Source organism: Chironomus tepperi, unplaced genomic scaffold (genome assembly GCF_022539635.2).
Source record: "Chironomus tepperi strain 1889 unplaced genomic scaffold, CSIRO-AGI_Ctep_v1 contig_7, whole genome shotgun sequence".
Classification (NCBI taxonomy): domain Eukaryota; kingdom Metazoa; phylum Arthropoda; class Insecta; order Diptera; family Chironomidae; genus Chironomus; species Chironomus tepperi.
In genome coordinates this window covers 989,405-1,001,931 of record NW_027226129.1, presented here as the reverse complement: position 1 = coordinate 1,001,931, position 12,527 = coordinate 989,405, and the positions used below count along the sequence as shown (strand labels likewise).

Genomic DNA, 12,527 nt, shown 5'->3' with positions numbered 1-12,527 from the left:
GGCAACACAGAATGTTTAACATATCTTGTTTAAGCTTCTATCAATAAGCAGCCTTTGCTAAAGCTTTACATTATATAATAAAAAAGTACACCAAAAGTGATTTAAAATTAAGCTTAAAAACCAAGCGCCTTCAAATAGGCAATCGTGGGCCCAAAATGAGTTCAATGGTGTCAATATGTCAAAACTTTTCTGGATTATTCAAGACGTCCCTTTTCCCCCTTCCTCTTCATGATGCTTGAGTCAAATCCTTTCAACCTATTCCTTCCCTAAGGGTTCACATGATCGAGACTTTGGCTTTGAGATTAGCCATTGGCGGCCTTTTTGCCTTTAATGAACATATTATAACCATATGTATGTGTTTAGTTCCACTTCTGTCCCATCATACATGATATCATAAACATTCAGTAGGTTGCCCGGGTCATGGAGGGTGTTTTGAAGCAAAGTTGCAAAACAGGTGTCTGTGACAGGCAAAAAACCATACAAATTCTTGATAATTTGTATGGTTTTTTTCCTACAAAATCCTACAAAACTCTTCAAAACCGTACAATATATTGATAATTTGTATGGTTTTGTAGGAAAAACCATATAAATTGTCAAGAATTTGTAAGGTTTTTGCCTGTCACAGGCACCTGTTTTCCAACTCTGATTTGAAGCACGTTGAACATCAATAAATAGAAATAAATTAAGGAACATCCGTTCACGCAATAGCAACAACAACAATAAATAATTTTGTGTGTGTTTTGAGTGTGAAGTCAAGTCGAGTCTAAAGTAAGTACAAAATAGGCAGTCACACAATAAATTTACCTGTTTGTGTGCGAGAAAATGAAAAAAGCACTTCCTTTTGGTATTGGCTTCTTGCTTTTTTTAACACTTATTTCCGACATTCGACGCGGACGTGCAGTTATTGGTTCCATTTTATCATCGTCGTCGTCCTCATCCTCGTCTTTTTTTTGGGATTTTTTTGTGTGATTTTTTATAATTTTTAATTTTATTATTATTTTGGTATTTTAGGTTAAGTGATGCAAATGTGAATTATTAAAATATTCTTTTTTTTTATGTCCAGTGCAGTGGATATAAATCAAAAATTATTCTTATTTTTTGGGGGTCTTGTTTGATTTTTTGTTTTTGGCAAATTATTTTGAGTTTTTCATGCAAAAATTTTAAAGGAGTTTTTATGGTGACAAATAAGATTGAGGTTATTTTTTGAATTTTTTGATAATTTTTGATTTTTTTTAAATTGAATTTTCAATTTATAATTTTTTAAAAATTGAAAAAAAATTGAAATTTAATTTAACAATTTTTTTTTAAAATTTAAGGAGACCTCGAAATTTAAAAAAAAATTAAAATTAAAAAAAATTTTAAAATTTTAAAATTTTTAAAAACATGAAAATATTTAAAAAAAATTAAAATTAAAAATCAAATTTAAATCAAATTAAAAAAAAAGTTTAAAAAACATTTAAAAATTGAAAAAAAAATTAAAATTTAAAAAAAAAATTTAAATTTTAACAAAAAATTGAAAAGTGTTATAATATATAAAAAAAATTGAAAAATATAATTTACAAAGAATTTTTTAGAAAAAATTGAAACTTTTTAAATTTAATTTTTTTTAAAAGTTTAAATTTTTATCAAATTTCAATATATAAAAATTTAAACATTTTCAGAAAGTTTCAGAAATTTAAAATTAATAATAATTAAATTATTCAGAAAATTAGAAATTCAAAAATATTCAAAGTTGAAAATTGTAAAAGTTTTAATTTTCCAAAAATCTAATTTAGAAAACCTAAATTTCATAATTTTAAGACAATTTAAAATTTCAATTGTTAAAAGATATTAAACTAAATTAAAAAAAAAATAATAAAAATTCAATTTTGTTTAAAAAAAATGAGAAATTCAAATATACAATAATTTAAAATTTAAAATTTAAAAAGATTTGAATTTTAAATTTTTTTAAAGATTGAATTTTTAATAATTTTAAAATTTCAATTTTGAAAAAATTAAAAAATTTAAAAAATATTTAAAATTTCAAATTAAAAATTAAAATTTAAAAAATTAAAAAAATTTAAAATTAATTTTTTTTTAAACAAACTCAATTTTAACAATTTTTTTTTCAAAAAAATTCTAAAAATTTTAAATTTTTAAAATTTCAAATTTCAAAAATTTTTAAAAATACTCAAATATTAAAATTAAATATAAATTTCCAATTAACCTCAAATCTTATTCCTCAAAATTCCATCAAAAATCAAAAACTCAAAACTAATTCCACTAAATGTTCTATTCTAAATTGAAATTCTAAACACCGTCAAGTCAAGTAATAATCAAAAAAAAAAAAAGTCAAGAAAAACTCAAGAAGGACAATTCAAGTACATCACAAAATCGTTAAGTTTAGTGATGGCTACAAACTAAAGTTTTTTTTACCTAACCTCTAAATTTGAAATTTGTGTATTAACTTTTAAATGCAGATGACTTTATATCATGAAAATATGCAAATATTTGAGGAACTGAACCTTACCTGCACTTTCCATATTCTCATATCCATCCTGCGGCATTCGAATTTTCGTTTCTGATTCCGTCTCCTCATCTCGATCGTACCTGTCGATTAATCCACAATGTCAAGATTTCCAATAAGAATTTTGATAGCAAAGTTGGAAGGACTCCAATGTGGATGAGGATCTACTAGTCCGAACTCCAGTCTGAACTCTAGTCCGAACTTTAGTTTGAACTCTAGTCCGAACTCCAATCCGAACTTTAGTTCGAACTCTAGTCTGAACTCTAATCCGAACTCTAGTCCGGACTCTAACCCGATTTCTAGTCTGAACTCCAGTCCGGACTCCAGTCTGAACTCTAGTCCGAACTTTAGTTTGAACTCTAGTCCGAACTCCAGTCCGAACTTTAGTTCGAACTCTAGTCTGAACTCTAATCCGAACTCTAGTCCGGACTCTAACCCGATTTCTAGTCTGAACTCCAGTCCGGACTCCAGTCTGAACTCTAGTCCGAACTTTAGTTTGAACTCTAGTCCGAACTCCAGTCCGAACTTTAGTTCGAACTCTAGTCTGAACTCTAATCCGAACTCTAGTCCGGACTCTAACCCGATTTCTAGTCTGAACTCCAGTCCGAACTCTAGTCCGAACTCCAATTCGAACTCTAGTTGGAAGTCCAGTCCAAAGTCCAGTCCGAACTTCAATCCGAACTCCAGTCCGAACTCTAATCCGAACTCCAATCCGAACTTTAGTCCGAACTCTAGTCCGAACACCAGTTCAGGGAATTTTGACTCCAGCCTCCACCAAACCTCCTTCCAACTCTGCCTACAAAGCAACATCACTTACATATCTCCATCACGTTCACCTTCCATATCCTCATCCAATTCCATATCATTATCAATTGGCGTTGGACTATGTGACTTTTTCTCGCCCTCTTCTTCCGCACCCTCCTCTTCCTCCTCCTTCTCGACATTCGTTAACGAATCAGCATCAGCCAAATTATCGACAGCGATAGCCAAGAAAACATTTAACAGGATATAGTTACCGCATATGAAGAGGATAATGAAGTAGATGCAGGCTAGGATACCGAATGACTTAACACCGCCGTAGGCCTCGATACCGTCGTACATGACTGCATTCCAATCCTCACCGGTTAGGATCTGTAGAAATAGGATGAAATTTGAGGTTAGAATTTGAATTTTTTGGGTATTTTTGGGGGATGTGGAGCTGTATAGGGACTGATTTGAGGATCAGTTTGAACTCCAGTCCGACCTCCAGTCCGAACTCTAATCCGATCTTCAGTCCGAACTCCAGTCTGAACTATAATCCGAACTCCAGTCCGAACTCCAGTCTGAACTTTAATCCGAACTTCAATCCGACCTCCAGTCCGAACCCCAGTCCGATCTTCAGTTCGAACTCCAGTCCGAACTCCAGTCTGAACTATAATCCAAACTCCAATCCGAACTCCAATCCGAACTTTGGTCCCTAGGGTACCTGAGGTTAACATATGGCTCAGTACCCAACAATCCCCTTCAAAAACCCCAAAACCCCCCAAACTCACCTGAAACACAGTCAGCAGGCTCTGCCAAAAGCTATCAAAATTTGATCGTGGCTTATCCTCGGTGCTGATTTTCTTAACATTACCAAACTTTCCGCCAAATACTTGCATTCCGAGTAGTGAAAAAATCACAATAAACAAGAACAAAAGTAACAACAGCGAGAAAATTGACTGAATTGAATTTAAAAGTGATGCGACGAGATTCGATAGTGAACGCCAGTACCTGTGGATAGATGAAGATGAAGATGGAATTAGAGGTTAGATAGTTGATTGTAAGGAGGTATTGGGGCTGGTCCTTAGTCTAGGACTAAGAATCAACCTCAAAATGACTGAGTTCACCAGTGGTGGTCAATCTGACATTTGGTGTATGTAACATGTTGTATGTGACATGTAACGTGCCTAATGCGGCATAAAGGATGCAAAATGTGGCTTGTGAGCCTGTGATATATAGCATGTGCCAATGTGATATGTAGCTTGTGACTTGTAGCATGTAACATGTGACATTTGGTATGTGACAAGTGGCATTTAACATGAAACATGTGGCATGTAATATGTAGCATATGAAATGTAGCATGTTATATGCTGCATTTAGCATGTAACATGTGGCATATTGAATGTAACATGTTGCATATAGATTGTGACATACGGCATGTTGCATGTAGAATGTGACATGTTGCATGCGACACGTAGCATGTAGAATGTGACACGTTGCATGCGACACGTAGCATGTAACATGAAGCATTTAGAGAGTGACATGTAGCATGTAGGATACAACTTGTTGAATGAGGCATGTCGCATGTAAAATTGACATGTTGCATGTGACATGTAGCATGTAGAACGTGACAACTAGCATGTAGAATGTGACATGTATCATGTAGCATGTAGAATGTGGTATGTAGCATGCAGAGTGTGACATGTAACATACAAGATGTAGAATATGACATGTAGCATGTAACATATAACTTGTAACATGTGGTATGTATCGTGTGACATGTGACATGTCGTCCATAGTATTTTGAAAAATTTTTGATTGCCAAAAGGTTAGCCACCACTGAACTAGACCAAGTCTACCACACCACACAGAATGAACAACATTGCACTAGACATCGCTAAACTTCAAAGAATCCTTCCTTATACTCACTTTGTAACCTTAAAAACTCTCAGTAGACGAACACAACGCAACACAGATACACCAAGCGGTGGCATAACTTCCGTATTTGTTAAAACCATTTCAGCTATACTACCGATGACAACAAAACAGTCAAATCGATTGAATAATGATACAAAGTAACCCTGAAATCCTAAACTGTACATTTTGACCAACATCTCGAGTGTAAAGAGTGCGACAAATATTCGATTTGTTATTTCTGGAAGGATTTAGACTCAAATTAGACCTCAAAAATGGAACTAAGCAATGCCTTACCTTGAAAGTGATCAAGCCACTCTGGCTGCTGATAGAACTCGGTAGCTAATACGCATGTATTCAGGAACACAAGAACAATAATCAGCCAATAAAATGCCTGCGACTTAACAGCCCGACGACATCCTCGTCTCATTCTTCTGTTTATCCTGTCCATGTCCTTCTTTTTCCTCGAGAACCACGACTCTTGGACCATTTCACTCTCATCGCCCAGCTGATCGGTCGAATCCATGTCATTTGTTATTTTACCCTTGCCATCCTGCATTGTACTGCTCTCATTTTCGGGCTCAATGTCCTCGGCTTGTGTTATCCAGTCGAGATAGCCGCGTAAGTCCTCCTCGATTTGTTGCTTCTCGCGAAGCTTTTGGAAGTCACCGCGATTTTTGGCTTTTGTTCTTTCTTTGGAAAATTCACTGGAAAATTTGAAATTTTTTTAGAATTTTGAGGTTAGGTTGACTGCATGACTAGGCACACCTTAGGATGCATGGCTAGGCATGACTAAGCACACCATAGGATGCATGACTTGGCACACCATAGGATGCATGACTAGGCACACCATAGGATGCATGACTAGGCACACCATAGGATGCATGACTAGGCACACCATTGGATGCATGACTAGGCACACCATAGGATGCATGGCTAGGCATGACTAGGCACACCATAGGATGCATGGCTAGGCTTGACTAGGCACACCATAGGATGCATGACTAGGCACACCATTGGATGCATGACTAGGCACACCATAGGATGCATGACTAGGCACACTATAGGATGCATGACTAGGCACACCATTGGATGCATGACTAGGCACACCATAGGATGCATGGCTAGGCATGACTAGGCACACCATAGGATGCATGGCTAGGCTTGACTAGGCACACCATAGGATGCATGGCTTGGCATGACAAGGCACACCATAGGATGCATGGCTAGGCATGACTAGGCACACCATAGGATGCATGGCTAGGCACACCATAGGATGCATGGCTAGGCTTGACTAGGCACACCATAGGATGCATAGCTAGGCATGACAAGGCACACCATAGGATGCATGGCTAGGCACACCATAGGATGCATGGCTAGGCATGACTAGGCACACCATAGGATGCATGGCTAGGCTTGACTAGGCACACCATAGGATGCATGGCTAGGCACACCATAGGATGCATGGCTAGGCTTGACTAGGCACACCATAGGATGCATAGCTAGGCATGACAAGGCACACCATAGGATGCATGGCTAGGCACACCATAGGATGCATGGCTAGGCATGACTAGGCACACCATAGGATGCATGGCTAGGCTTGACTAGGCACACCATAGGATGCATGGCTAGGCACACCATAGGATGCATGGCTAGACACACCTTAGGATGCATGACTAGGCACACCATAGGATGCATGGCTAGACACACCTTAGGATGCATGGCTAGGCACACCTTAGGATGCATGACTAGGCACACCTCGGGATGCATGGCATGACCAGGCACATGACTAGGACTTACCCGGAAAGAACACCAAGAATCAAGTTCATGACGAAAAATGCACCAAGTATAACCATAGAAATGAAGTATATCCATTGCCAGCTATTACCCATAGCATCCTGTATATGATAAAGCATATCAGTCCATCCCTCAAGTGTAACACATTGGAAGACAGTCAACATTGCCAATCCAAAATTATCAAAATTTGTTATTCCTTTATTTGGTCCATCCCAATATAAACTGCATACCATTGGATTACCATCAACTGGATCTAATGTACCACAATCAAATCCATCCTCACCACATGGATTTGGATCATCCATCATTAAATTTGTTCCATTTTGAAAGCACGTCCGATGTAATTTACCCGAGAATAATTCTAATCCAATTATTGCATAAATTATGATAACAAACAGTACAAGTAATGCAATATGAAGTAAAGGCACCATTGCGCGCAATATTGAATTTAAAACGACCTGAAGTGATGGTACGCCAGATACAAGACGTAATGGACGTAATACACGAAAGGCACGTAGCGCTTTCACATCAAAATTACCCAGGATACTTGATAGCACTACTGATATCATACTGGAAGTAGATATAAATTGTATTAAGGATATTATTCAAATTTGAGGTTAGTTTTGGCGCCAAAATGCTAAATTGAGCTTTAAAATTTCAGATTTGGCGCCAAAAATTTTAATTTGGCTCCTAATTAAGCTTTAAAATTCCTAAAATGGACCAAAATTTGAGCTTACAATTTTCTAATTTTGCGCCAAAATGCGAAATTTGGCGCCAAAATACCACGTGGAGCTTTAGAATGGGTAATTTGGCGCCAAAATTGAGTTTTAGAAATTCTAAATTTGGCGCTAAAATTCCAGATTGAGCTTTTTTGGTGCCAAAATTCTAAATCAAACTTATTTTGGCGCCAAAATGTAAAATGAAGCTTCGGAAATTCTAAATTTGACGCCAAAATTGCTCTTCAAAATTTATAATTTGGCGCCAAAATTGAGCATAAAAATTTATAACTTGGCGCCAAAATTTCAAATTGAACTTTTTTAGCACCAAAACTTTAAGTTGACCAAATTTGGCGCCAAAATGTCAATAGAAGCTTTAAAAATTCCAAATTTGGCACCAAAATTCTAAATCAAGCTTTCTGGCGCAAAAATGTAACATGAAGCTTCAAAATGTTTTGAATTAAGCGCCAAAATTCCAAGTTAACCTTTTTTACCGCCAAAGCTCCAAGTTGAGCAAATTTTGGCGCCTAAATGCAAAATGAAGCTTTAAAAATTCATAATTTGGCGCCAAAATTGAGCTTCAAAATTCATACGTTGGCGCCAAAATTTTAAAATTTAATTTTTTTGGTGCAAAAATTTAAAATTGTGCTTTTTTGGCGCCAAAATTCCAAGTTGACCTTTTTTTGGCGACAGAACTCCAAGTTGAGCTAATTTTTTTGGCTCCAAAGTTCCAAGTTGAGCAAATTTTGGAGTCAAAACTCTAAATTGACCCAAATTTAGCGCTAAAACTCCAAATTGAGCTTCAAGTTGACCTAATTTTGGCGCCAAAATTTCAAGTTGAGCTTTTTTGGCGCCAACACTCAAAGTTGACTCAATTTTGGCGCCAGAATTCAGTTAAAATCTTAAAGTCACTCCGCATACCCCACCCTACACCCCCCACCCAATACTCACCCTATCACAACAATACTAAAATCAAGTAAATTCCATCCATTTCTCAAATATGCGCCCTGATGCATCACCAGTCCATATGCAATAATTTTCATAACACATTCAGCCGTAAATATGACCAAAAAAATGCTCTCAATTCTCTCCAAATAGCTATTTGTTAAATTTGAATCATTATTTGGATAAGGTGTAAAGACAGCTAAGGCAATACAATTGGCAAATATAGTCAATAAAATTAAATAATCGAATGGCTTCCATTCGACAATATCAATGCACAACTTCCGTATAGGATTCTTAAGTGACAAACAAAATAGAGCCCGTACAGGCCGATCCGGTTGTGGTTTCCCACCCCTCCTTACAGGTCGTTTTGGTGGTGCCGCCGGTGCAGCACCAGCTGCATTTGGTCCACCTGTTGTCGATCCCGGTGCACCATTTGCATTAATTGTCGTTTGTGCATCATCCGTACTAAATTGTGGTTGTGGTTGTGACGGTTGTGTTGGATATATGACACCACCACTTGCATTTGTTGCGACTGCTGTTGTCATTGTTGCTGATAATGTCTTTTGCCATACATCCGTTAATGATGGACGACGACGTCGGAAGAATATTGATCGTTTATGATTATGATGTCGTGTTAATGGTACGGTGGATGTACGTACAGCACCAGCTATTGGACTTGATTCCTCGATTGATTTTAAATGTTCAGTTGTTGTTGTTGTTGTGGCTGTAATGTCGTTTGGCGCCAATGATGGCTGTTGGTCGTAAAATGTTTGTTGATGGTCCCCTGGTGGGTTTTATGTCCAAATTTTTAGGGTTGAATCGGCAATGGCAATGGAAATAGAAATAAAAAAATTGGAATTGATTAGTTCTGCACGACATTTTTTGGATATACTTCATAATGTGTAAAATAATCAATAAATTTAATGACAATTTAATGTAATTAATGTGAACCATATCCAGCAATGAGGCTTGATTAAGGCTTGATATTTTGAGTAATTAACTAGTTGGGGATTTGGATGTTTTTATGGATTAATGTGTGGCAGTGGTGGGCAACCTGTGTGACGTGGGACATCTTTGTGGTGAGATTTGACTGTAACCGTATATGGCGTACGGTTCGAGGAATTTTTAATGATTTTTTTGATGTACCGCGACACACAGGTTTCTCAACACTGACGTTTAATTGAAAAATTGGTCAAATTATCAACAAATGATGATTTTTTGGAGAAATCAATGGTAACTATGAGCATTTTTAGTTTGATTCATATCCACAGACAATTATTCAATTATGGACAATGCTCGAAGTCAACTCAAATTTCATATGGAAATACCAACCGACTCTAAACAAAATGTCAACCGACTTCAATCCCTGCTTATGAATATCATGACTTAGAGCTATATATTCATAGCATTTGCCCTAATATTGACATTATCTAGACTTAAACAACTATCCAGAATATTGGTAAAATATATCCCAAAGTGCAGGTGGCTATTCCTCCTATACCTGACAAATTAGTAACCATAAGACTGTCATCAGGTCAAATTACACCTAAATTTGGACAAAGAAGGGATTGGGTCATACTAAATCCACACTAGACACATATGTGGTATGGTATGTCAGGTTCAAGGACTTTGAGGAAACCAAAGCGAGTAGCCAGGATTACAAAAAAATGTTCCGAAGCCCCTTGACCCCTGAATACGCCGTTGGGAAGATTAATTTACAAATTACGGTCAAAAACCAAAGGCATACATTTTAGATACGCAACCATCAAAAGGCTGCAGACCTGCAAGTTTGTTAAAAATACACAAAAATTCACTTCCAGTTCCATTTCCAATAAATCCCCTAAAAAAATTTCCTCAAATTTTCTTCCTTTAAATGATCTTAAACAGCATCAACAGAACTAACAATTTACAATGCAACAACAACAGCACATGAATCCTGTAATAGGCTTACAATGAAAAAAGAAGACATAAAAAAAAGTTATTTTTGTGCCTCTTTAAATTACAGACAGTGAACAAAACAGATGACGGATGGATTTTTTAATAGCACAAAAGATGACTATGCATCAATTTTTGGCCAGGCTGAGAAACTAGGTGGTATTAATATGAAAAACCGCGGAACTAACGCAGAGTTTCTCAGCCTGGATTTTTGGAACGTCTTTTTTAAAATGTCAAGATTGAAGTGTGGCTTGCAAGTTGACTGAATCATATCCAGAAGGTGCTAAAAGAGGTTGAGGATAACCATAAGACATTTAGCAGGAAGCTGTTGATGGATATAGTGTTGGATTTGGTATTGGAAGTTGGCAAATAGAAGGCAATGATTGAGTCAGCTTTAGGGGACGTCTGAGGGAAGTCACGGATCACAAATGAGCTGCATGACTAGCTAATGAAGTCAGTAAGGACACCAGAAAGGCACACGGCATGAAAAATACCAAAAATCCACATCCAAGTCAGCATGGCTAAGGTTTTATGTCAAAGTCCATGAAATTCGGTTTTAATCCAGATTCATGTCCACTTAAAGCTGTATCTCCAACCATATTCTATTCCTTGTACCTCGCAGAATACCAACACAGTCCTACAAATAACCATCAATGTCTCAACATCACCAACAACCTCCAAAAAATGCGCTTACATCCCCTCAATTCCCCCAAGACATTCCTTACTCGCTTCCATAATTTTGTCCACATATTTTTTTATCAAAAATACATAAAAAATGAATCCTGTTGTACAGCACAAGTATGACATGACACAACACAAAAAAAACCTCGGACATCAATTTGAAAACTGTCGAAACTTTTTCCTTTCCAGTTCAGTGCAAAAATTGTCATTAAGTTTCTGTCAATGATTGGAATTTTTTTTTATTATGTCCTTATTATGTTGAATGTAAATTGCATGCTCATAATTTGGGAGGAGATTGAGTGGGTATGATGGCTGATTAGTTTTGGGTCTTCGAACTTTTTCGTTCCTTTTTGGTCTTTGTCGGTCTTCATCGGTCATTGTCGGTCATTTTCGGTCTTTTTCGGTCTTTGTCGGTCTTTGTCGGTCTTTGTCGGTCTTTGTCGGTCTTTGTCGGTCTTCTTCGGTCATCTTCGGTCTTTGTCGGTCTTCTTCGGTCATCTTCGGTCTTCGTCGGTCTTTTTCGGTCTTTGTCGGTCTTTGTCGGTCTTTGTCGGTCTTTGTCGGTCTTCTTCGGTCATCTTCGGTCTTTGTCGGTCGTTGTCGGTCATCTCCGGTCTTCGTCGGTCTTTGTCGGTCATCTTCGGTCATCTTCGGTCTTCGTCGGTCTTTGTCGGTCATCTTCGGTCTTCGTCGGTTATCTTCGGTCTTAGTCGGTCATCTTCGGTCTTCGTCGGTCTTTGTCGGTCATCTTCGGTCTTCGTCGGTCTTTGTAGGTCTTTTTCGGTCATCTTCGGTCTTCGTCGGTCTTCGTCGGTCTTCGTCGGTCTTCGTCGGTCTTTGTCGGTCTTCATCGGTCTTCATCGGTCATCTTCGGTCTTCTTCGGTCATCTTCGGTCTTCGTCGGTCTTTGTCGGTCATCTTCGGTCTTTGTCGGTCTTTGTCGGTCTTCTTCGGTCATCTTCGGTCTTCGTCGGTCTTTGTCGGTCATATTCGGTATTTGTCGGTCCTCGTCGGCCTTATTCGGCCTTCTTCGGTCTTCTTCGGTCATCTTCGGTCTTCGTCGGTCTTTGTCGGTCATATTCGGTATTTGTCGGTCTTTGTCGGTCATCTTCGGTCATTTTCGGTCTTTGTCGGTCATCTTCGGTCTTCATCGGTCTTTGTCGGTCACAATGGACATCACATCCGCACAAATCCACAAAATTCAGAACTTTCTTCCTTTTTTTATGTTACATTCATGTTAACTCAATTTGGTCGATGACTTTCTGATGGAAAATGACATGTCCGGCTGTTGT

At 37.5% G+C, this 12,527-nt stretch overlaps 1 protein-coding gene across 4 annotated transcripts in view; it reads right to left on the bottom strand.

The window, feature by feature from the left end:
• Ca-alpha1D (Ca[2+]-channel protein alpha[[1]] subunit D) overlaps positions 1-12,527 on the bottom strand; it is a 104,505-nt gene that overhangs the window by 64,719 nt on the left and 27,259 nt on the right. For all 4 annotated transcript variants that reach the window (XM_070652474.1, XM_070652468.1, XM_070652461.1 and 1 more), the window contains exons 3-10: positions 8,626-9,403; positions 6,962-7,528; positions 5,459-5,868; positions 5,177-5,402; positions 4,039-4,258; positions 3,324-3,637; positions 2,510-2,589; positions 805-943 (exon numbers count right to left, since the gene is read on the bottom strand). In XM_070652474.1, coding sequence (XP_070508575.1) covers positions 805-943; positions 2,510-2,589; positions 3,324-3,637; positions 4,039-4,258; positions 5,177-5,402; positions 5,459-5,868; positions 6,962-7,528; positions 8,626-9,164 — 2,495 coding nt within the window. In that variant the 5' untranslated portion in view covers positions 9,165-9,403. The remainder of the gene's footprint in view (positions 1-804; positions 944-2,509; positions 2,590-3,323; positions 3,638-4,038; positions 4,259-5,176; positions 5,403-5,458; positions 5,869-6,961; positions 7,529-8,625; positions 9,404-12,527) is intronic.